Source organism: Caretta caretta, chromosome 10 (genome assembly GCF_965140235.1).
Source record: "Caretta caretta isolate rCarCar2 chromosome 10, rCarCar1.hap1, whole genome shotgun sequence".
Classification (NCBI taxonomy): Eukaryota; Metazoa; Chordata; order Testudines; family Cheloniidae; genus Caretta; species Caretta caretta.
This window is the reverse complement of record NC_134215.1, coordinates 85,036,822-85,061,730: the sequence shown is the minus strand read 5'-3', so window position 1 is coordinate 85,061,730 and position 24,909 is coordinate 85,036,822. Positions and strand designations below refer to the sequence as shown.

Sequence of the window (24,909 nt, the reverse complement as noted above, 5' to 3'; positions counted from 1 at the left end):
ACGGCAGTGGGGTGGGGATGGGCGCTGGTGCAGCTCCCTGGGCCCATTCAGGCACTGGGGGGCTGGCCCCTGAGCCAGGGCCTGCAGGCCCACACACAGTTCCACACAGGCTCAGCTCAAGGCTTTATGTAGAAACAGTCACCTTGGAGCTATTTACAGGCCCACTCGCCTTGCACTGCATGACTGGAGGGCAGGCTGGTGTGCCTCCAGGAAGCAGGACAGTCAGTCACCAAAGTGGGGCAGCCAGGCCACAGCACCTGTAGGCCTCCAGGCAGGCTGGGGCAGAGTCTTACAGACGCCCTCTCAAGGCCAAGACAGCAGGAGCTGCAGGTGAGGTGTGAGGGGCATGGCGACTGCCCAGCCCAGCCACTGCCCCGTGCTCTGGGCCTCAAATGAAAGACATCCTGCCCGAGGAGCCCCCGGCTGGACCAGAGAGGGGCAGGTCTGACTAGCAGAAGCTGTTAGAGACAAGCCAGTCTTGCGCGAGGTCCCTGAAGGCCAGCTCTCCGGCCTAGGCGTCCGTGATGATGGTTGTGAGACTCCATGCTGAGGCGATGTCCCCAGACCGCTGGCGCTGGGGGAGTTCCTGCCCAGGGGCGGCCCTGGACCTGACCTGGGCTCTGGCTTGGATTTCTCAGCAGTTTCCTACTCCCCAATGGCAGTGGTTGGGACAAGCCAGTGTGGGTCATCCTCAAGGCCGAGGCCAATGGGCAGAGCAGGGCTGGTGGGTGCTGCATTTGCCGGAGTCCGCAGCCCCGGCTGGGGGCTCTTTGGTACATGGAGCCAGTCCAGAGCCATGTCCAGAGCCCCCGATGTCCAGTCCAGAGCCCCCGATCCTGAACTGGCTGCTTGGGCCCTGCCCCGGTCCCTCCATCCCCATAGCCCTGCAGCCAGCTGCCCGGCCCAGTACTCGCCCCGGGCGGCTGCAGCTCAGCAGCCAGCACCTTGTCCGGTCCCAGCAGCCGGGGCTACGTGGAGACGCTGATCGGCTGGAGGGGGCGCCGGCGTCGCAGCAGGCGCAGGCTGCCCCTCCGGTGCTGGCGGAAGTCGGAGCAGCACAGGGGGCCCAGGAGGAGCCAGAAGTACAGCAGGATGCAGGCCCAGCATGAGGCCATCTTCACCCAGAACGTCGACCAGCTGCCATGCGTGAAGGTTGTTTCCAGCTCCGCATTCTCGTAGCTGGTGGGTGGGAGAGAAGAGACACTGAGGCGGGGGGAGCCCAAAGGGGATTAACCCCGGCACAGAGAACATTTGGCCCCCCACACTCTGGAGCTGCACTGGAGGAGCCCTCCCTGCCCGGTTCCTCGCTGCCTGTGACCTTCCTGGGACTCCCCGACAGTGGCGGATTATCCAATGGGCCCCTGGGGCCTGTGCCCAGGGGCCCCAGAAAAATGGGCACCCCAGCAGAAATCTGCCATGGGGTGGCAGAAGCCCAAACCCCTCGCAGAAGCCGGGGGAGGGGGTCTGGGACGGGAGGAGCTCTCGCTCCCCGCTGGGGCCATGGTCGGGGGACAGAGCTTCTCTGGTCTTGGGGCCGCAGTGTGGGAGGGGCAGAAAGGAGCGAACAGGTTGCGAGGTCATGGGGGGGGCACTACAGAATGGGGTGGGACTGTGGGTGAAACAGGGGCAGGGCCGCAGGGGAAGGGATGGAATGGGGTGGGGTTATGGGTGGGGAAGGGGAGGGGTCACGGCAGAAGGGGCAGAATGGGGGCAGGGCTGCAGGCAGAAGGGGCCCCTCCACTTACTCTGGCCCAGGGCCCCAGGAGACCTTAGTCCACCTCTGCTCCCTGCCACCTCCCAGGCCAGGGCCTCCACTCCCTGCAGAGCATGTCTACAGGCCCTGGGGAGGGGGCAGGCAGCCAGACCAGAGCCCCCACCCCTGGGTCCCACTGGCAGCGGTATGCCCAAGGGGAGGCCCAGGGTCCGGGGCACCTGGGCGGCTCTTACCACTACCCAGATAGAGTTTCTGGCCTGATGGGGGCAGAATCGGGGGGGGGGGGGGGGGAGGAGCAGAGGCCAGAGCCAGAGTGCCAATGCCCCCTCGTCCCTTCTACCCAGATTCCAGCACTCCTGGAGGGGGGGCCCAAATTGGTCAGGGCTCCCAGGCATGGTGCCCGTGGGCCTGTGCGTTAATCCACAACTGGAGTGTAGTAGGAAGAGAGCCTGAGACATAAGCCCTTGTATCAGAGGCCTGGTGTGAGGCCTGAACTAAAGTTGTGGTCAAAGCTTTGCTGATATAAAGCCAAGTCAGGCTGCGAGCTAGGCAGGCCCTGCTCACAGAACCTGGCAAGAACAGGGCTGATATAGCAGAAACACACATTCCTAAGTAGTGCAAAGTACAAGAATATACATGCAAACACACTCCAGAAGGGTGGTACCAGCACATGCTCAATAGAGAACGGGAACATGCTGACCCATCCTAGAGAGACGGTCAGGACGACAGCATGATGGATAGAGAGGTTTTGCTCGAACCAACAGGTACAAGGCAGGGGGTGATGGTTCGCTACCTCAGAGGGTGGTATCTAGGTACGTCAGGGGGCAGTAATTAGCCACGTCAGAGGGGCAGTACGTAACTTGTTTCTATCTGTGTATAAAGAGGTATCTCAGAGGGAGCGGTTTCCAGGCAGGGCAGGAGGTGAAGGAGCCACATCTGACGCACCATGGAGTCACCGCCCCTGGCTTTGATGAGGGCAGAAGGACTGACACCCCGATGCTTGGCAGTGACTGGGGATCATCAGTCATAGGACCTGTTACAAGCCTTCAAAAGCTGGATCTTTGTACAATTCAGCAGTCCCTCACCGCATGACGCTGGGGCGCTGGAGTCAGCATGAACTCAGGAGAAAGGCTAACGAGTCCCCGGCCCTCTTCCTACGACACAGCATGCCCTGGAACCGCGCTGGGGCCAGCGGACTTGGGAGGGCACATGAAGGGCAGGCCAGACCCGGTCTGCTAGCAGCACTGCTGAGATCACAGCCTGGAGCCATAACAGGCCGAGAATGTGGAAAGGAGAGGCAGGTCCATCCCCTGGGGGTAGATGCCCTGGAGACCCAGGGGCCTGGCTGCTGGACGTGCCAGGCTGGCTGGGGCCACGCAGCAGGGCAAGGGCCTTACCTGAACCAGTTGGTGAGGGTCATCATGACGTAGAGCGAGGCGAGGAAGAAGATGAAGTGGAAGGTCGAGTAGCTGTAAACGACGTGCTGATGCTCATTGTAGATGATCCTCTGCCGCCCTACAGGCCCCTCCTCCCGCTCACATACCTGCTCTGCGTCCAATGAGAGCGCCCGGTTATCCACAGCCCCGCCCCCAGTGACCCTTCCCGCTCTGCGTCCAATGAGAGTGCCCGGTTACCCACAGCCCCGCCCCCAGTGACCCTTCCCGCTCACATACCCGCTCTGCGTCTAATGAGAGCGCCCGATTACCCACAGCCCCGCCCCCCGTGACCCTTCCCGCTCACATACCCGATCTGCGTCCAATGAGAGCGCCCGGTTATCCACAGCCCCGCCCCCAGTGACCCTTCCCGCTCACATACCCACTCTGCGTCCAATGAGAGCGCCCGGTTACCCACAGCCCCGCCCCCAGTGACCCTTCCCACTCACATACCCGCTCTGCGTCCAATGAGAGCACCCGGTTACCTACAGCCCCACCCCCAGTTACCCTTCTCGCTCACATACCCGCTCTGTATCCAATAAGAGCGCCCGGTTACCAGGGCACTACCAGGCTGATGAGGTGGGGGTGCAGGAGCCTCGGATACCCACACCCCTAACTCCAGACCCAGGGATTCTGTCAGGGATGGAAGTTCCTTTTCTGCTCAGCCCCATCTCACTATTTACTAAGGGGCTGGTTCAGGTTCTGTGGGGGCCACAGGTCTTCCCCCCCCCCAGTAGAATGAGTTTTCCCGCTGTTCTCATCAACAGGAAAGCGTGGCTGCTGTTACACATACTGTGAGTGGGACCAGCACCACGATGCCTACGTGCGCGCGATGCATGCAGTCTGGTGACAGGGACACTTGCCATGCAACAGAACCTGTCCCCTGCAGCACAAATCTTTCAGGGCTTTTTTGTCAAGGCCCTCATATGCTCTTTGCGGACATTTCCATATCCGAGACTTCCCCCTTTGGAGGACATGACACTTCTAGATTACACCCTAGGGCCTGCATCCCGAGGGCCCACCTCCCAAAGCCATGCTTCCTTAGGGCCCATGCCCCCTGCTCCAGGCCATGCTCCTTAAGGGCTCACACTCACCTTCCCCAGGCCTGTCCCACCTCCCCTAGCCCTGGCACTCACCTTCCAGCTCTTCCCCTGTCTTGTCAGAACAACAGAAGCAACAGGAGGGTTTCTGTAAAGAAAACTAGAAGATTTGTGGCATCTGGAAGGGGAACAGTTAACAGAGCACAGGGACTGGGCTGGAGCCACATTGCTACAGGGCTGGAATCGGAATCAGAACCAGACCAGGGTGGAATTTCATCTGGACTAGGCTGGGCTGTCTGGGACAGAATGGCTTCAGAGGCAAAGCCGGGGGGTTCACCTCCAGAAGAACATTTCATTTCTAATAGCAGGTCATGCAAAGAAAACGGAAGCCCCTTGGCCAGGCCTAGACACCGCCTGCTGTGGGCTAACTGTACTCAGACTGCATGGGAGCTGGTGGGTACTTTCCAGCTTGGGTAGGCCTAGCGTGCGAGCATGCTAAAAATAGCCATGTAACCACCATGGCACAAGCAGCTGCAGGGTGCCAGGAAGGTGCCTAGGGTTTCAGACAGGATTGTCTTGGGGTGGATAGCCCATCCCGCAGACAGGCAGGAGATGAGGAACAAGGCAGGGTGCACAGCTGAAATGGGTGTGAGGATGAGAGAGGGATGAGATGGGGCATGGGGACCAGGACCCCAGACAGGCGCAGGTAGAATTCCTACTCACTTTGAACTCAAAGCTATAGACTTTGATCATCCACAGGGGCCCAAACATCTCGGCAAGGTAGGAGGCCTCGTTACTGCAGCAGGAATAGAGAGGCAGAATCTGTAACTCAGTGGCAATTCATTCTCCTGTACAGTCTACTCAGCCCTCAGGGATGTGCCACCCACACCTACGGCCAGGGGTGTAGCATCCACTTACCACCAAGGGGTGCTGTGCTGCTGCCAGGCTTGGGCCAGCCTTGAGTCGGGGTAGAAGCGGCTCTCCCTCCCCAGGCCCCGCTGCACACGCCTGGCCCGAGCCAAAGCTATTGCGAAATGGAAGGCAGAAATCTGGGGGAGCAAGTGACCCTGCATGCCCCCCACATGTCACCTCCGCCCAAATCTTTTTCAGTCCCTGCTTCCCAGGATAGAGTCCCCATCCTGCACCCATGGCCTGCATTCGGTGTTCCGAGATGTCTGCATTTACCTTTAGCTGCAGCACAATGCATATTATTTGCTTGCACTCAGCTTATCAAGCAATCCAGATGGCTCTGAACAGTGCCCTGTCCTTGCCATTATTTCCCACGCCCACAGCCTTTGTGGCTTCTGCAAATGGTATCAAGGAGAAGTTTTCTTCCAGGTCATTAATAAAAAGGTTAAGCAGCATAAGGCCACGCCCCAGTCCCCGCAGCACGCCGCTAGAAACACTCCCACTCAGTGATGGTTCCCCACATACACTGACTTTTTCAGACTTATCAGTTAGCCAGTTTTTAATCCCTTTACCCTGTGCCATGCTAATTTTGTATTGTTTTAATTTTTAATCAAAAAGTCTTACAAAACTCTATCACATCAGCACTATGTACTACTATGCACAGCTACAGACTAGGGACCAAATGGCTCGGCAGCAGTTCTGCAGAAAAGGACCTAGGGGTTACAGTGGACAAGCTGGATATGAGTCAGCAGTGTGCCCTTGTTGCCAAGAAGGCTAACGGCATTTTGGGCTGTATAAGTAGGAGCGTTGCCAGCAGATCGAGGGATGTGATCGTCCTCCTCTATTCAACACTGGTGAGGCCTCATCTGGAGTACTGTGTCCAGTTTTGGTCCCCACACTACGAGAAGGATGTGGAAAAATTGGAAAGAGTCCAGCGAAGGAAAACAAAAATGATCAGGGAACTGGAACACATGACTTATGAGGAGAAGCTGAGGGATCGGGGATCGTTTAGTTTGCAGAAGAGAAGAATGAGGGGGGATTTGATAGCTGCTTTCAACTACCTGAAAGGGGGTTCCAAAGAGGATGGCTCTAGACTGTTCTCAGTGGTAGCTGATGACAGAACGAGAAGTAATGGTCTCAACTTGCAGTGCGGGAGGTTTAGCTTGGATATTAGGAAAAACGTTTTCACTGGGAGGGTGGTGAAGCACTGGAACGTGTTACCTAGGGAGGTAGTGGAATCTCCATCCTTAGAGGTTTTTAAAGTCGGGCTTGACAAAGCCTTGGCTGGGATGATTTAGTTGGTGTTGGTCCTGCTTTGAGCAGGGAGTTGGACTAGATGACCTCCTGAGCGCTCTTCCAACCCTGAGATTCTATTCTATGATCTTTATGAACCAAAACTTCTAATCTCAGCAAAAAAGATTTCAAATCAGTGTGACAAGATCTGTTTTCCATAAGCCTGTAACAGGGATCCCTTCGTCCTCCACTGCAATGCACCTGCCTCTGGGGTGGAACACAGGACCAGTTTAACTAGGGCTGCCAACACTGTATTTCAAAAATAAGGGACTGTTTTTCTTGCACCCCACCCTCTGCCATCTCGTAATACTATTATTACCGTTATCGTCAACATTAATACTAATCAGGACTCCCCTCCATTTGCTGGGGTATTTCTTGTCGCTCTTTGCAGCACTCAGCAACTCCCCAACTTGTTGTCCAGAAAGGAAGAAATAAGGGACGTCCCTTGTACTAAGCGGCTGTTGGCCACCCTACACTTACCAGCATGCAGCGTCATTGCTCGTATCCCACTGGCTCCAAACAAACACACGGCAGAATGGAGTCAGGCCAGGAGACCAGGGCTTACAGCTATTCCCTAGCTGTCTGCACGGCAGTTTAATTGGGTGGGCAGGGGGGCCCCGTTCTATCCCCTAACCTGACAGACAGCAGCACTCCCTGGGCATGGTGCCAGGACCACGACTACGTCACCCACACTCCATGGAGCCCCTGGCCGTTGCTTGGCCAGTTCCCCTCCAGGACAAACTCACATCACCAGGGTTAGTCTGGAAGGTCTGACAAAGACAGAGCCCCAGTGGCACTAACGGGTTTCATTTGCCCAAGAGATGGTTAGGAAGTGACGTGCTCCTGGTCTAGAAGAACCCTCACCCGAAGAAGTTTCTGAGAGCAGAGGGCTGTTTAATTTAATGCCCAAGGCAAAACAAGATCCAGCGGCTGGAAGCTGAAGCCAGGCTAGAGAAGAGGTGCCAGGGAGGAACAAGGTCCCTGGGAATGTGGTGAATTCTCCCTCACTTGGAGTCTTTCAGTCCTGACTGGGTGTCTCTCTGTAGCCCAGCTGGCAGTGAGGGGCAGGGCGCAGGGATGGCTGGGGAGGGCCTCTGGGCTGTGCTGAGTGGGGCAGATTGGATGGTCACGGGGGGCCCTTCTGGCCTTACAATCTGTGACACTCCAGAAGCTCTGAAGTGGAAACGGAGCCCCAGGGTCTGTGGGAACCTCCCCGCACAGCCTGCCTCAGGCGGCCCCTACAGCTGACCGGAGCAGTAGAGAAGCATACGCACCACGCCAAGAGAACACAGGCGTACATGATGGTGGCTCCCAGGATGGCAACCGTGGTGTCTTCTGTCTGCAGCCCGTCCTTGCTGACGCTAGGGAAGCAAATGGTGAGGTTCTGCCCCTCGTACAGCACTGCAGGGTGGGGAAACAGCAAGACAGGTAGTGAGGGGGCTGCAGGCCTGGATCCCTGGCTGGGCTCCCGGCTGCCTTGCCAAGGCAGGCGCATGGAGCTGCACTAAGACGATCAGGTGTCCAGTTCTCGACGGGAACATCCAGTCGAAAAGGGGTCCTGGGTGGCCGGGCCATTGACTATCTGGTTGGTGGCGCAGCAGGGTTGGCAGACTCCTTGCTAGCCTCCACTCCACGCAGTTCCCAGGAAGCAGCTGGCATGTCCCTCCTCTGGCTCCCACGCGTAGGGCAGGGGCGGGGAACCTAGGGCCCGTGGGCCGGATCCAGCCCCGTGGTTAATTTATCATCCAGCTCACGGCGCCCCACTGTGGGGCAGGAGCTGCGAGTGCCAGCTTGTCCTGCTGCAGGGGGAAGCCCTGAGTCTCCGCATCCCTCCGGGCGGGCGAGTGGCCCACATTTGATTTTTTTCTGTGGGTCAATGGCCCGTGACAGAAAAAAAAAAAAGTTTCCACACCCCAGAGCTCTCACCCCCAGCTGGAGTCCTCGCTCCACCCCCACACACCCCAACCCTGATCCCCTTCCCACCCTCCGAACCCCTCAGTCCCAGCCCAGAGCACCCTCCTGCGCCCCAGAGTCTGCACCCCCAGCCAGAGCCCTCACACCCCAACCCCTGCCCCGAGCCCCCTCCTGCACCCTAAACCCCTCATCCCTGGCCCCACCCCAGAGCTCGCACTCCCAGCTGGAGTCCTCACCCCCTCGCGCATCCCAACCCCCTGCCCCAGCCTGGAGCTCCCACACACTCTGAACTCTTATTTCTGGCCCCACCCCAGAGCCCGCACTCCCAGACGGAGCCCTCATCCCCTCCCACTCACCCCCCTGCCCCAGCCCCATGAAAGTGAGTGAGGGTGGGGGAGAGCGAGCGATGGGGGGGTGGAGTGAGCAGGGGTGGGACCTCAGGGTGAGGGGCAGGGCAAGGGTGTTCGGTTTTGTGTGAGTAGAAAGTTGGCAGCCCTAGGCTGCACTGACCTCTCTCGGGCGGGCGGCTGGACAGGGCCGAGAAGGTGAGGTACATGACATAGCAGCTGATGATAGACGCTTGCAGGAGGCCTGAGCGGGGCTGTTCTGCACGGAGACGGGAGAGTCAGCTGCTTTCCCACAGGTCAGAGGTCAGCTAGAGCCCGAAACTGGCCAGAGCAGCCCTCCCCATCCCCAGCTCTGCCCCTTACACCAGTCCTCCAGCAGCCCCAGAACCCACTGCCCAGGCTCCCATGCAGGGCTCAGGCAGGCTGGGAGAGGTTGGGCATGCAGGACTCACCACATCTCTTGCATGCACACATGCTATGCTCGCACACGCACATGGCTTCACTCGCACACACTGTCGCTTGCATATGTACACAGTGTTGATCACACATGCATGACTTCACACAGTCACTCGCACACATGCACCTGGTGTCATTCACAAACATACACGACATCACTAGCAGACACACACACACACACACACACACGGTGTCGCTCATGCATAGTGACTTGTGCACACACACACGGATTCACACACACACACGGAGTTGCTCATGCATAGTCACTTGTGCACACACACACGGATTCACACACACACACACACGGTGTCGCTCATGCATAGTCACTTGTGCACACACACACGGATTCACACACACACACACAGAGTTTGCATGCACACACACGTGGCTTCACACACTATCTCTTGCACACATACAGTGTCACTCACACATGGTATTGCTCACACAGGTACACATGAATGTGGCTTCACACCTGCACATGTTGAGACGGTGCCAAATTATTATGAATTGCTGCGATTGATATGAATAAATGTGACAAGCATGAGTTTGGTATGGCTTGGCTGAATGTGTGAGAGGATTCTGGGAGCAGGATTCTCTTGGCATTAGATAAATGGAGTGCAAATTTACTGGAGGTGTTGAAACTGCACTGGAATGGTTAACAACGGCTCGATAGGCGCGTGTGTTTTGACCTCAAATTTTGGAAAACAGCAGAACACTAGCTCACTAGTTTTTGGATAACATCACGCTACGAGCTTAAGTGAATGATTTATGAGAGGGTAAACGATGGCTGAGCATTGGTCTGCGTGTCTGCTTTGCAAATCCTTCCAAAATATTAATGAGAATATATCAGTAATAAATGCCTACGAGGCATATTTCTGGGACATGTGACTGCTTGGAGAACAAACGGTAGAAGTGCTAAGCAAAGTAAATGAGTCAGACTAATTTCCCCAATTAACGTCTGAAGAGGTTTGAGACGGAGACAGAAGTTGTTGGGGTAACGGAGACCCCGCCTCGAGGGACGTTTGTGAGAGCCTAGAACCAGAGGGCTCAGAGTGACCAAGACTCTGCTTCGGGGGACAGACAAGTACCTGAGAGGGGAAAGAAAAGAAGAAGTCTTCATCTAGAAGTGGTAGATACGCCTGCTTTGTTTGCCAGTCAGGGAACTGTATAGAGCTAACACAGTTACTGAGGGCTTATGCTTGGGAAGCTAAGGCTTGCAGGAAAGGATGTAGACCATGTAACCTTAACTGCTTGTGTGAGTCTCGCTCAGATAAACGACTGTGCATTAACCATCTGCAGCCGGGTCTTCACTGGTACCGATAAACATCTGCCCAGCTGTGGGCCATGAAAGATCTGTTTTGACAGCACACACTGTCACATGCACACAAGTCATTGTTTGCACACACACACGCGCGCACACATGGCTGCACTCACAGAGTGTGATTTGCACACACACGGTGTTGCTTGCACACACACACGGTGTCACTCACACACACATGGCATCGCACACACGGAACGATCCAGAGTGACAGTTCTGTTTCAGCCCCAACCCTGGGTCCTGGAGCTACCACCTCCCCCTTCGGGTTCCGTGAAAAGCACCCCACCCAGCGCAGCCTGGGGGCAGGTGGGACAGTCCAGGCCCTGCTTACAGCCACCCACCCAGAGAGGGGTTAGAAATCTGAGTGGCAGCCCACATGGCAGGCAGCGTCTCAGTGGGGAGGAACCCCACCCGAGGCACTCACTGAGCCGCACGCAGGGTGTGATGGAGAGGAAGGACAGGAGCCCACACAGGCTGGCGTTGAGGGTGAGCAGGGCCTTGTTGAGCAGGCAGCCAGCTGGGTGGGTGTAATACTTGTACAGGAAGGAGACGGCCGCAGAGGCGATGGTGTAGAATCCGAGCGTGGCCAGCAGCACGGCCAGGTACCAGCGCTTGTCCTGGGACGCGCCCAGCAGCCTGCAGAGGGAGGGAACAGGCTGAGTGAGGGGCTAATGCAAATCTTTAGCAGCTTGGGGAGGGCACAGGCCCAGCAAGCCTGGCATACAGAGTCTCCCTGCGGGGCACAGACTCCCAGAGGCAATGGGAGAAACCACAGCTGCAGAGGAGCTAGAAAAAGGTACCCAGAAGAGTCCCCATGGCCCAGTCCCAGGACACCCCACCAGGCACTGGGGGAGCAGACTCACCAGTTCTTGTTCCAGGTATGGGCAAAGGCTGTGATCAGCACCAGCTGGACGAGGATGAAGGCAAAACCGCCACAGATGCCCACATAGTGCCAGGCTATCAGTAGGTGAAGCAGTGAGAGAGGGAGCAAGGTCAGACACACGCCTGGCCACGGCCGAACCCATCCCTGCCCGTTGTACAGAGCCACCAGGACCTGGCCATGCCACATAGCCAGCCCAACTGTGCTCCACCTCACCCAGCCCCTCCCCACGGGCAGATAACACCCCCTCCCCGCCAGGAGGAGGGGCCTGGGCAGCTGAGTGAGGTGGTGAACCTCATGGCGGGGGGGGGGGCGGGGGGGTGAGACGACTAGCTCAGTGGGGCAAGGTGGAGCCGAGGGGCACACAGGACACCTGCCCAGTTGTGCAGAGCAGCCAACAGGGTCTAGCCAGGCACTGGCTCTGGGCTGGCTGTTAGGCCTTTCCCATCTCTAATTCCTAAACAAAGGGGAGTGAGCTCAAGCTGCTGACCTGGAGAAAGTGGGGCTATGTGCCAAGCCCCAGTTCTCTGCGCTGACCCCTCGCCTTGAGGGCTCTAGCCCCAAGCCAGGGCCAGGAGCAGGGACCAGCAGTGACTCTAGGGGCTTTCTCCTCTGGGAGTATCGACTCCAATCTAGTCCCAGGGCAGGGACAGGCTGGCTCAGGGGGGTGGGGAATGGGACCTGGGGCCTTTCCCCACTAGCGGGCACCGGCTCCCACCCAGCCCCAGGTCTGTAGTAACTGACAGCGGCTGCTCTCCTGGCCGTGCTGCTGGGGCAGTCCCTATGGCCCGCTCCAGGGTGGGGCTGGGTTCGTGTCCATGGGCTGGTACCTTGCAGGAAGCGGTCATCAGGGATGAAGAAGGCTGCTGCACAAAGCCCGACCAGAATCAGCAGCTTCAGGAACCAGAATCTGCAATGAAGCTCAGAAGTCAGGGAGCCCAAGCCCCAGCCCAAGCCCCAGCCCCTTCCCGCTGGGGCCAGCTCCAGCTCAGTGCGCAGAGCCAGGCCCATGGGCGTGGGGGTCTCTTACCCGTTGTGCAGCAGGGCGCGGAAGCTGCTGCTGGATTTCACGTTGATCAGGAAGACGGCCTGCGTCAGGTAGAAGCAGGCGGTGCCGAAGCAGACCCTGTAGACTGCCGAGTAGCCCACCAGCATGTCACAGTCCATGCCCCGGGGGAGGCGCTCACAGAGCAGGGCGTAGAAAGGCACCTGCAGAGGGGGAATCACAGGGGCAGATCAGCCGGCGCTGCCGCCTGCCCGAGACAGCCTGGGACAATGCCGGCCACACCTGCCCCTTGGGGCTCACTCTGCGCGGGCCCAGAGCCAGGGCGATTCCCCGGGGAGCTGGGGAGAGCCGACCTACGCGTCGCAGAGCCGGAGGCCAGCACGGGGGCCTGCAGCCAGGCTCCACTCACGTTCTCCTTGACGGCTTCGGAGATGGTGCGGGAGAGCACGAGGCAGCACACCGTGGAGGCCAGGACGTGGAAGAGGGTGTAGAGGATGCGGCTCCCCGTGGACACCTTAATGCTGGGGCAGCAGGAGCAGCAGGGGCCGCAGGGGGCCGGGCCGCAGCAGCAGCCGATCTGAGGGATGGAAGACAGCGGAGTCACACCCTGGGCCTGCATCCCGGCTGCCCCAGGCGAGGCGTAGGGCGCGGGGGCTGGGGGTCACCGCGGTGCTGGCTGGGGTGATGGGGCAGCAGAGGGAGTGAGCCAAGAGGCCGCTGAGCTGCACCCCGGGCCTGGGGATTATTGGGCAGCGCTGTGTGGACACTGACTCACCGGCCCCAGCCACCTTCAGGTGGGGAGCTGGGCCCCGCCGGCAGCAGGCCCCTGCCCTGCAGGATGGCGACCCTGGGGAGGGGGCTCCACAGGCAGACCGTCTCGGAGGGAGGCCAGGGGGCTGCGCCAGGCATAGCAAGGGGCCTGGAAAGGGGTGCTGGGGCCAGGCTCACCTGGCTGAAGAGCGAGTTCACGAGGCAGCTGCAGAGGTGGCTGCACCCCAGCATTTGGGGGAGGGACATGGCTGGCTGCGCCGGCCCGGCTGCGCCAAGGGGCCCTGCTCCTCCGGCGGTGGCAAGGAGGCAGGCTCAGGGACGGCCCCTGGTGGCACCAGTGCCAGTGGGAAGGGGCTGTCCTGACCCAGAGGAGGCCGAAGGGGCTGCACTGAGGCGGCTGCCTCCTGTGTCTTTCCTCTGTCGAATGGCCAATGCGAAGGGGGAGCTGAGCTGAGCTGCTCCGCAGTGGGATTAGCGGGGGATTGGGAGGCTCGGCCAGCCCTGGCCATCTGTTCCTGCCGGCGGGCCGGGGGCAGCGCTGCAGGGCAGGGCCAAGCCCAGGACTCTTCTGACGGGGTACCTGGCCTACACAGGCTCCTTGCCCCCAGGTGATGCCAGACAGAGGCACAGAGCTGCCCTGGGCCCATCCGGCAGCTGATCCAACCCCCTGCCCTGGACAGCTCCCCACCGTGCCTCTCTAGCAGAGCACGGCCCCCTCCCCACCCCAGCTGCCACTGACTGCCCCAGGCCTTCCAGGGGGAGGCAGCCCCTGCTCTGGGAGGGATTAGGGCTGCTAATTGGCTCAGGATTTCCAGACTCACCTCCTAGTGGGTGGCCAGAGCCCAGGAGATGGGAAAGGCCCTGCCCCTAGCCTCCCCATGGAGAAGTCCAGGCCAGGAAGCAGAGAACTACCTCCCCCAGTAGCCCAAGCCCTGGCCACAGGGGGCATGGACAGCAAACCCAGATTCGTTCAGGACACACTACAAGCTGCTGCTCCCCAGAGCCCCTCCTGTGCCCGATGCCCTCACCTGGAAGGGCAGGGCATGCAGAATGGGCTGGACCCCCCCAGGGCTGGCCACATGGACCCCACCAGAAGGCCCAGGCAGGGTGGTCTAGGGGAGGGGAAGGGAGAGGTTACATCACCCAGCCCCTGCAATGCAGTTGGGCCAGGCAGAGGGCATGGGCATCCTTTGGCTCCTACCTGGAGCTTTGCTGTGTTTGCTAGTCATCGGGCCTTATGTCCTGCCCTGATCCAGATTGTGCCCCACCCTAGGGGGCCACCCCCTTGGCTTCCTGGACCCCAGAGGTGTAGCAGCACTGGGATGCAGTGAGCTCCTAGCTACGCTTCGGAGAGCTCTTCCAGCTGGCCAGAGCAGCAAAGCAGGTTCCTGAGCTGTGGCACACAACAAACTCTGCTGTTGGTTTGTCTTTGCCGAAGCTCCAAGGACGGGTTTGTGGCAAGCAGGATCCGCCCTCCAGGCGGCTGGGGCAGCTCTGGGATGCAGTGGGGTTTGGATGAGTGATGTGTATGCCCATGACTCAGCGGGCATCTCTGAAACCTGGTGGGATGTCTGCATGATTGGAACATTCAAAATCACTGGTTCTGACCTGCTCAGGAAGGCAAGAGTGGGTAACAGGGGTGGGGGGCACTCAGCCTCAAACACCATTTGCTGTTCAGATTCACTGATAACTCTGACCACGGCATCTCTAATGCATATGGATCAATGTGCTAACTAATAAAGCCCAGCTGGGGATACTGGTGGGCATCTGTTACAGACCACTGAATCAAACCAGAGACCAGGATGCTCCTTAAACACCTGTCTGTAATGTGGGGAAATAAATGCTCTGTTATGGCAGAGGACTTCAGTCAGGGAGATGTGTCAGAGGTCTCATGCAGCCACTAGTAAAACATCATTGGAGTTTTTATAAATGATGGAGGATGACTGTCTAACACAAATGGTATTGCAGCCAATGCGGAGCAACCCTATTTTGGACCTTTGGATACATATGGATCAATCACTGGACTGGAAGTTGGTGGTTGCCTAGGGACCAGTGATCATAATTTCAATACATTCAATATATATAACTAGTTGGGACTGTGCTCCATTTGGCCATATTGAATGAACTCAAATATATATATATACATATATATATATACACACACACACACTTGGTGCTTTCCCCAAGCTGAGGGATATTGTAAGTGAAATTAATTGAGAGGAAAAATTTAGACTGAAAAATGTGAATGAACATAGAGAGCTCTTTAAAAAGAGTTTATTACATTGTGACAAAGTGAGACTGTTCTTAATGGTTCCTCTGAATAGTGTGGGGGTGCCTCAGTTTCCCCTAGGCAGTTCTTAAGTATCTAGGTGGTGGGGTAAGGGTGTATGATCATTGCAGAGCCCTAGAGGGCAGGTGTGTGCAGGGGTCTGGACACAGAGAATGGCCGACACCCTGTTTCCTGGCAACTGATGGCCTGGGCCCTTCCCCCCTGCAAGGTGAGAGCTAAAGGGTTGGAGAACAAAGGAATCAGGTGCCCTCCTGGCCTGGGAAAGGAACAAAGCCCAGAGGAGGAGGGGCTGGAGGGAGTTTTCAGTTTGGGACTGGCTGGGACATGGAGTGAAGGGCAGATGTGGTTGTCTGGCTCACTGCCCTGCAAAATGGACCCAGCTGAGGGGTTCTGTTCTCTGCACCTGCAAGCTCTGTTTTAGACCATGTTCCTGTCGTCTAATAAACCTCTATTTTACTGGCTGGCTGAGAGTCACGTCTGACTGCGGAGTTGTGGGGCAGGACCCCCTGGCTTCCCCAGGACCCTGCCTGGGCGCACTCGCTGTGAGAAGCGCACAGAGGTGCAGAGGATGCTGAATGCTCCGCGGTCAGACCCAGGAAGGTGGAAGCTGGATGAGCTGTGTGTCCTGCAGACAGGCTGCTCCCAGAGAGGAGACTTCCCCAGAGTCCTGCCTGGCTTCATGGGGAGCAGTTCCAGAGCATCGCCCAGGGACTCCATGACATCCTGTCATCTAATAAACCTTCTGTTTTACTAGCTGGCTGAGAGTCACGTCTGACTGTGAAGTTGGGGGGCAGGACCCTCTGGCTTCCCCAAGCCCCCACCTGAGCGGACTCGCTGTGGGAAGCGCATGGAGGGGCAGAGGATGCCGAATGCTCCGAGGTCAGACCCAGGAAGGTGGAAGCCGTGTGAGCTTTGTGTCCTGCAGACAGGCTGCCCCCAGAGAGGAGACTTCCCCAGAGTCCTGCCTGGCTTCATGGAGAGCAGTTCCAGAGCATCGCCCGGGGGGCTCTGGGACATACATGGCCAAAAAGACCCGATTCCGCAATAGAGAAAGAGGACAACTTTGGTTAAAAACCCATCCTGGTTCAAAGGGGAAGTGAAGGCAGCAATTAGAAACAAAGCAAAATGTAACAAATGGAAAAATGGGAAGTAAATAGCAATCAATATAAACTAAAAGAAATTCAGTGTAGAAAATTCATAAGGGAAGATGAAGACGTCATGGGGGAAAAAAATCCATGTCTGGCAGGCTAAAGACAACTAGGTTTCTTTAACTATATCAGAAAAAGTAAAATCCAAATAATGGCATAGGCCTATCACTAGACGGAGATGGCAAATTTGTTAATGATACCGCAAAGGCAGAAGTGTTCAATACATATTTCTATTCTGTATCTGGAAAGCAGCAGAATGACACACTCATATCATGTGAGGATGATTTAAGTATTTTCCAGTCCATTTGTAATTATATGAGGATGTCAAATAATTTAACATATTTATACCCAGAAGTTAGTTATCAGGCTAAGGTAACGTATACCCAAGAGTCCTAAAAGCAGTGGCTGAGGAGACCTCTGGCCTGCTGACGTTAATGTTTAATAAATCTTGGAATACTGGGGAAATTCCGGAAGATTAGAAGAGTGCTACTGTGCTGCCGACATTCAAAAGGGGCGACCGGGATGACCGGGATAACTAACGGCCAGCTAGCTGGACATCAATCCTAGGCAAAATAATGGAAACGCTGATATGGGATTCAGTCAATAAAGGGTTAAAGTATAGAACTAGAACTAATGTCAGTCGACATGGTTTTATGAAAACCTGGTCATGGCCAACAAACCCAATTTCTTTCTTTGATGAGATTACAATCACATCACCATGGTTACCTTTATCAACCAAATGTACTTTGACTTTAGTAAGGCATTTCATACTGCCTTCATGGTATTCTGATTAAATAACGAGCTCTACACAATATTAATCGATTACATGGTAAGTGCATTAAGAACTGGCTAACTGGGAGTTTTTAGGGAGGCTCCACAAAGCTAAGTACTCGGCCTGATGGGGCTCCACATGTTGATCAGTGACCTGGACGTAAATATAAAATCCCTGCTGATCACGTCTGCGGATAAACAAGGATTGGTGGAGTGGTAACGAACAGGGAGGACAGTGCCATCGGGATTGCTTGGTAACCTGGGCCTATTCAAACTAAGTGCACCTTAATCCAGCCGAATACAAGAGAACGGGTCCAGGGAGGACTGCCAGATGTGCCTGCAGGATGGGGAGCGGTCTCCTGGGAAGATGGGTCTCCAAGAAGGCTTGTGGGGGGACAGAAGATGGTCCAGCGGTTCAGGTGCTAGCCTCAGATTAGGGAGACCTGGGTTCAGTTCCTGGCTGTGCCACAGATTCCGAGTGTGACCCCGGGACAGTCACTTGGCGTCTGTGCAGGGGGCTGACAGCCTGGCCATGCTGCACAGAGGTTGTGAGGATGAACACATCAAGGACTGCCAGGTGCTCAGCCACTCCAGTAATGGGGGAAGACAGGTACCGGTGGTAGGTGGGATAGTGGGTGAGGACATCCACAGGCTCTCCCAAGAGTGATGCTTTGGATATATAACCAGCTGAGGAGGGAGGGGACTCAGAACATACCAGCTGCTATAAGGCTGTTTGACCCAGCGGCGAAGGATGGAACCAGACCAATGGCTGGCAGCTACTCAGCCAAACTCAAACCAGTCGCTGTCCATGCGGAGCCAAAGTGAAACGGTGCAGTAAGACACAACCTTGCCCTTCAGGCTGCCAAGGGCTCTTTTCATTGCTCTGTACTCTATGCCTGGCTGCAGTCTCAGGGCCTCACTGTGTCGGGCACTGTACAGACAAGAGAGACTGCCCTGCCCCACAGAGCTACAACCAGAGCATAGGACAAGAGACAGCCGGTGCACACAGCAGGACAGACTGGGCCACAAAGTGACACAAGCAGCAGCTGAAACAGGACCATCAAGGGGCCCCCCCACTAAGTAGCTCTGCACTGGTGAAGTCGGGGTTTGCTACCAGAGAGCCATGGACGTCTGATGGCTCTGCCCAACAGCCAGCTGGCTGGAAGCAGGAACTGAACAGAAGAGACTGCAGGCTGGTGCTCTCCAGCGCCTGAAGGAGGGGACCCAGCTAGAGAAGAGGGCAGGAGGGCCCAGGGCTCTCAGGAGGGACTGCAGTGAGTCACTCACTGTTTTGCAGAGCTTGGCCATTCCTGTGCTGTCTCACAGTACAGCGTGTGCGTACGTGAGACGTTCCTGTGCAAAGCCCACGTTCCTGACTCACCTGCAAGGTGTCCCCGAAGGGTGAACCTAGGCGCCAGGCACCCACAGTGGGAAGGCTGGGGAAGTCTCTCCACGGGTCGTGGGGTTGGGGCAGCTGCACTGCAGAGGCTCACATCCCAGGGAAGGGGTTCAGACAGGGAGTCTGCACGTGAGCAGAGCCAGAGACGGGGCCTGAACGCTGCACAGTCCTAGCCGGCTTGGGAGTGTGGGGGAGCCAATTGCAGTGGGCTGCTGACCATGCAGGAGAGGGACTAAGTCCAGGCTGTGACAGGAAGATCAGTCTCTAGGGCGGGCGGCAGAGTTGGGGAGCACTAAACTCCCGCACCTCCTGCTGCATGCAGCGCTCCCCCTTTGCGCCGAACATGGCCCCCTTCCCAGCAAATTGCACTGGGAGTGTCTACGCGGTGGCTGCCTGGATGGCTCTAAGCAGAAAGGCGGGATGGGTGGTAGAGCAGGACAGGTGGGGAGTGGGTGTCAGGGAGGATGCTGTGGGGAAGGGATGTGTGCCCACACATAGCGGCGATGGTCATCCCCAGCAGCACATCCTGGCTACCTGTGGCGCCTGCATCCTCCTACACACACTGTGCATCCATGGAGCTGGCTGCCCACCCCAAAGCCGTTGGGCTGCCCGGGGCACAGGGCACACCTGGGGGGGGACACGCTGGTCACATCTGGGAAAGGAGGTGATTGGTTCTCAGCCTGGCTTGCTAGCCACAGGCATGGGGCTCAGGCTCCCAAGGGCCAACAAGAAAGCTGCTCAGGCAGGTCCCTGATCATAGAAGATCAGGGTTGGAAGAGACCTCAGGAGGTCATCTAGTCCAACCTCCTGCTCAAAGCAGGACCAGTCCCCAAATAAATCATCCCAGCCAGGGCTTTGTCAAGCCTGACCTTAAAAATATCTAAGGAAGTAGATTCCACCACCTCCCTAGGTAACGCATTCCAGTGTTTCACCACCCTCCTAGTGAAAAAGTTTTTCCTAATATCCAACCTAAACCTCCCGCACTGCAAGTTGAGACCATTACTCCTTGTCCTATCCTCTTCTACCACTGAGAACAGTCTAGAGCCATCCTCTTTGGAACTCACTTTCAGGTAGTTGAAAGCAGCTATCAAATCCTCCCTCATTCTTCTCTTCCGCAGACTAAACAATCCCAGTTCCCTCAGCCTCTCCTCATAAGTCATGTGTTCCAGTCCCCTAATAATTTTTGTTGCCCTCCACTGGACTCTTTCCAATTTTTCCACATCCTTCTTGTAGTGTGGGGCCCAAACTGAACACAGTACTCCAGATGAGGCCTCAACAAAGTCGAATAAAGGGGAATGATCACGTCCCTCGATCTGCTGACAATGCCCCTACGTATACATCCCAAAATGCCACTGGCCTTCTTGGCAACAAGGGCACACTTTTGACTCATATCCAGCTTCTCGTCCACTGTAACCCCTAGGTCCTTTTCTGCAGAACTGCTGCCGAGCCATTTGGTACCTAGTCTGTAGCGGTGCATGGGATTCTTCCGTCCTAAGTGCAGGACTCTGCACTTGTCCTTGTTGAACCTCATCAGATTTCTTTTGGCCCAATCCTCCAATTTGTCTAGGTCTCTCTGTATCCTATCCCTACTCTCCAGCGTATCTACCTCTCCTTCCAGTTTAGTGTCATCTGCAAACTTGCTGAGGGTGCAATCCACACCATCCTCCAGATCATTAATGAAGATATTGAACAAAACCGGCCCAAGGACCGACCCTTGGGGCACTCCACTTGATACCGGCTGCCAACTAGACATGGAGCCATTGATCACTACCCGTTGAGCCTGACAATCTAGCCAGCTTTCTATCCCCCTTATAGTCCATTCATCCAGCCCATACTTCTTTAACTTGCTGGCAAGAATACTGTGGGAGACCATGTCAAAAGCTTTGCTAAAGTTAAGGAACAACACGTCCACTGCTTTCCCCTCATCCACAGAGCCAGTTATCTCGTCATAGAAGGCAATTAGATTAGTCAGGCATGATTTGCCCTTGGTGAATCCATGCTGACTGTTCCTGATCACTCTCCTCTCCTCTAAGTGCTCCAGAATTGATTCCTTGAGGACCTGCTCCATGATTTTTCCAGGGACTGAGGTGAGGCTGACTGGCCTGTAGTTCCCAGGATCCTCCTTCTTCCCTTTTTTAAAGATGGGCACTACATTAGCCTTTTTCGAGTCGTCCGGGACTTCCCCCAATCGCCATGAATTTTCAAAGATAATGGCCAACGGCTCTGCAATCACATCCGCTAACTCCTTTAGCACTCTCAGATGCAACGCATCTGGCCCCATGGACTTGTGCACATCCAGCTTTTCTAAATAGTCCCGAACCACTTCTTTCTCCACAGAGGGCTGGTCACCTCCTCCCCATGCTGTGCTGCCCAGTGCAGTAGTCTGGGAGCTGACCTTCTTTGTGAAGACAGAGGCAAAAGAAGCATTGAGTACATTAGCTTTTTCCACATCCTCTGTCACTAGGTTGCCTCCCTCATTCAGTAAGGGGCCCACACTTTCCTTGACTTTCTTCTTGTTGCTAACATACCTGAAGAAACCCTTCTTGTTACTCTTAACATCTCTTGCTAGCTGCAGCTCCAGGTGTGATTTGGCCTTCCTGATTTCACTCCTGCATGCCCGAGCAATATTTTTATACTCTTCCCTGGTCATTTGTCCAATCTTCCACTTCTTGTAAGCTTCTTTTTTGTGTTTAAGATCAGCAAGGATTTCACTGTTAAGCCAATCTGGTCGCCTGCCATATTTACTGTTCTTTCTACACATCGGGATGGTTTGTCCCTGTAACCTCAATAAGGATTCTTTAAAATACAGCCAGCTCTCCTGGGCTCCTTTCCCCCTCATGTTATTCTCCCAGGGGATCTTGCCCATCCATTCCCTGAGGGAGTCAAAGTCTGCTTTTCTGAAGTCCAGGGTCCGTATTCTGCTGCTCTCCTTTCTTCCCTGTGTCAGGATCCTGAACTCGACCATCTCATGGTCACTGCTGCCCAGGTTCCCATCCTCTTTAGCTTCCCCTACTAATTCTTCCCGGTTTGTGAGCAGCAGGTCAAGAAGAGCTCTGCTCCTAGTTGTTTCCTCCAGCACTTGCACCAGGAAATTGTCCCCTACATTTTCCAAAAACTTCCTGGATTGTCTATGCACCGCTGTATTGCTCTCCCAGCAGATATCAGGGTGATTGAAGTCTCCCATGAGAACCAGGGCATGCGATCTAGTAACTTCCAGGAGTTGCCGGAAGAAAGCCTCGTCCACCTCATCCCCCTGGTCCGGTGGTCTATAGCAGACTCCCACCATGACATCACCCTTCTTGCTCACACTTCTAAACTTAATCCAGAGACTCTCAGGTTTTTCTGCAGTTTCATACCAGAGCTTGGAGCAGTCATACTGCTCCCTTACATACAGTGCAACTCCCCCCACCTTTTCTGCCCTGCCTGTCCTTCCTGAACAATTTATATCCATCCATGACAGTACTCCAGTCATGGGAGTTATCCCACCAAGTCTCTGTTATTCCAATCACATCATAATTCCTTGACTGTGCCAGGACTTCCAGTTCTCCCTGCTTGTTTCCCAGGCTTCTTGCATTTGTGTACAGGCACTTGAGATAACTCGCTGATCGTCCCTCTTTCTCAGTATGAGGCAGGAGCCCTCCCCTCTCACCCTCTCCTGCTCGTGCTTCCTCCCGGTATCCCACTTCCCCACTTACCTCAGGGCTTTGGTCTCCTTCCCCCTGATGTGCTGGGGCTCTGGGTCTGAAATGTCCCTGGGGTGCAGGCATCCAGCATCACCACACGAGGCATCAGCTGGCACCGGGGCAGGCGGGGCACCCAGCGCCTCAGGGCAGAAAGAGCTAATTGTGTGCTCCTGGGGCACCACATAGGGAGGAGAGGGGGCACAAACTGGGGCTGGGGTAGGGAAGCAGGCACACACCACAGGGAGGGCTTGGGCAATGGGATTAAGAATAAAGCACCAGACAATAGAAGCGGCAAAGAGTCCTGTGGCACCTTATAGACTAGCAGACGTATTGGAGCACGAGCTTTCGTGGGTGAATACCTACTTTGTCAAATGCATGTAGGAGAAATTCCCAGAGGCAGGTATAAATATGCAAGCAAGAATCAGGCTAGGGATAACGAGGTTAGTTCAATCAGGGAGGATGAGGCCCTCTTCTAGCAGCTGAGGTGTGAACACCAAGGGAGGAGAAACGGCTTTTGTAGCTGGCGAGCCAGTCACAGTCTGTGTTTAATCCTTTGTTTAATCTGGCATCCAGGCCAGAACCCCATTTGGGTGAGTCCTAACCGGCTAGGGCAGTGTTGCTGCCTGGCTGTTAAAACAGTTGCCACATCGCACCCCAGAAGTGGCTGCAATTCACTGAGGGCAGCGATCCCTGGGGTGGTTCAGAGACAAGTCCTGTAAATACCAGCAGGGTGTTCCTTGTGGCTCCTGGAAGGGGGTCACACTCTGGCTTACCTGTGCCTTACAGCAGCTGGCTACCATCCCCTCTGCAGGCCTGAAGTCACCAGCTCCCCAGTGGAGATGCCGGATGTGCTGCTCCAGCCTCCTGGTCATCAGTCCTGGGCTGTCTGGGCCTGACTGTCCTGCTAACAGCACATCCCTGCAGAACAGGAGGAGACTGGCAAATGCCCCCCGCACCTCCCTGCTTTGGAAAAACTATCCAAAGTGGAAGCCAATTAGAGAGCAGCCTGTGATTGGCTGAGGCTTGGTAGACCCGCCCCCATCCATGATCTCTTGCTGACTCTTGTCTTTCCATCAAGAGTGATTAAGTTGGGAACCAAATCAGTCTCTTTAACCCTCTTACCCAGCAGAAATAGAGAGATTAGCAATCCCTGGAAAGGAGTCTGCTCCTGCCAGCACAGACAGCGAGCGCAGGAGGCAGTTTGTCACCTCCAGAAAGTGCGAAGAATGCAAAGGACCATATGAGATGCCCGGTGCAGACAGGGAAAACAGAGCCTCTTTTGGCCTCCCCCTGCGCTGTGCCTGGCTGAGCTCTGTGGAAGAGGGACGCAGATGCTGCCGTCTGAGAGCTGCTGATGGAGGTCCCAGTACCACATCAGCACTGGAGAAATAGTCACTAAGTCAGCTCCTTGGGTCAAGGACCAACAGCACTGAACCCAGGGTCAGCAGCCACAATTTCAACCCGTTACAACAATCGTTTTAGCAGTGCCAGCTCTCCCCTCCCTGTGCCCCTCCAGCCTGGGGAATGGACAGCACCAGGCACACGAAGCCACAGTGATCAGTGCAAAGTAAAGTACCCAGAGGGAAAACGCTTACACCTGACCGGGTTCTAAACTACTAGTATCAATGCAAGAAAGGGACCTGGGGTCTGAGCACCTGGCTCAGTGCGTAGCTGCAGTCAGAAGAGCACAGATGTTTGGGTGGAATGGGATGGAAAATAATACAGAGAATATTCTAATACATATATATATGGAGCAGCCTCATTTGGATCCTGTGCACACCCCAAGTCACCTCATCACAGAACTAGAGGGGACTAGAGGGGCTCAGAGAAGGGTGGTGAGAACATTTGGAGCCTGAGGAAATTGCCCTATGAATGCAGATTGAAGAGCCTGGAATGATACTCTAGAGAGGAGACCAATAAGAGAGGCTGTGATAAAAGTTTATAGCAGACAGATTGGGAGCATCTGTTCTCCCTGTTTCATAACACAACAAAGAGGGAACGCCCTAGTGACACTGAAAGGTGAGCAATTTAAAACCCAGGCAAGGAAACAACTTATGTCACCTAACCTGTAAATAGATTGAGGAACTCATGGCCACAGGAAGTCATTGTGGCTAAGAAGGGGTTGGGCATTTCTATAGAGAACAAGAATATTCAGTTACCCTAGTTAATGCAACAAAAGGGAATACTAAGACACGGTACATGTTCTGCTCCAAGTCTTAAGCCAGTCTCCACCTATTAAGGATCAGACTGGACCTATGCGGGGGACCGATATTGGAACCACAGTATGAAACTGATGACAGTTTATGTAGGGTTATGTTCTACCCCAGGGGGGAGGGCTAGCATTGCTCCTCCAGGAAATAACATCAGGGCTGATTACACCTGAGCCTGGAAGCTCCACCCCCAGGCTGGGTTGCATACACTGGTGCAAGCTGGATTTTGCCAGAGAGTAGGAGACAAAGGGCTTTTGGTATATATGAGGCGAGTAAACCAGGGGCCAGCCCTTGCCAAGGCTGTAGGCATCCGCTGAGCACAGACAA

At 55.7% G+C, this 24,909-nt stretch overlaps 1 protein-coding gene across 1 annotated transcript; it reads right to left on the bottom strand.

Annotated features, from left to right (window-relative positions):
* Positions 1 to 148: 148 nt before the first annotated feature.
* SERINC4 (serine incorporator 4) lies at positions 149 to 23,244 on the bottom strand. The gene is made up of 12 exons (XM_048866006.2): positions 23,146 to 23,244; positions 12,720 to 12,887; positions 12,335 to 12,513; positions 12,135 to 12,214; positions 11,288 to 11,381; positions 10,849 to 11,060; positions 8,814 to 8,909; positions 7,664 to 7,790; positions 4,911 to 4,983; positions 4,284 to 4,335; positions 3,112 to 3,262; positions 149 to 1,179 (listed from the first exon to the last, which is right to left on the bottom strand). The coding sequence occupies exons 1-12, from the start codon at positions 23,242 to 23,244 to the stop codon at positions 969 to 971; spliced, it is 1,542 nt and encodes a 513-aa protein (XP_048721963.1). The 3' UTR covers positions 149 to 968.
* Positions 23,245 to 24,909: the final 1,665 nt, after the last annotated feature.

Coding starts and splice junctions, on each gene's coding strand:
- SERINC4 (XM_048866006.2), bottom strand. CDS start 23,244: ATGACCAGGAGGCTGGAGCAGCACATCCGGCATCTCCACTGGGGAGCT. Junction 12,215..12,334: donor CGCGCCCTGCTGCACAACGG/GTAAGAGACCCC, acceptor GCTTCATTGCAG/ATTCTGGTTCCTGAAGCTGC. Junction 3,263..4,283: donor GACAGGGGAAGAGCTGGAAG/GTGAGTGCCAGG, acceptor CATTGGACGCAG/AGCAGGTATGTGAGCGGGAG.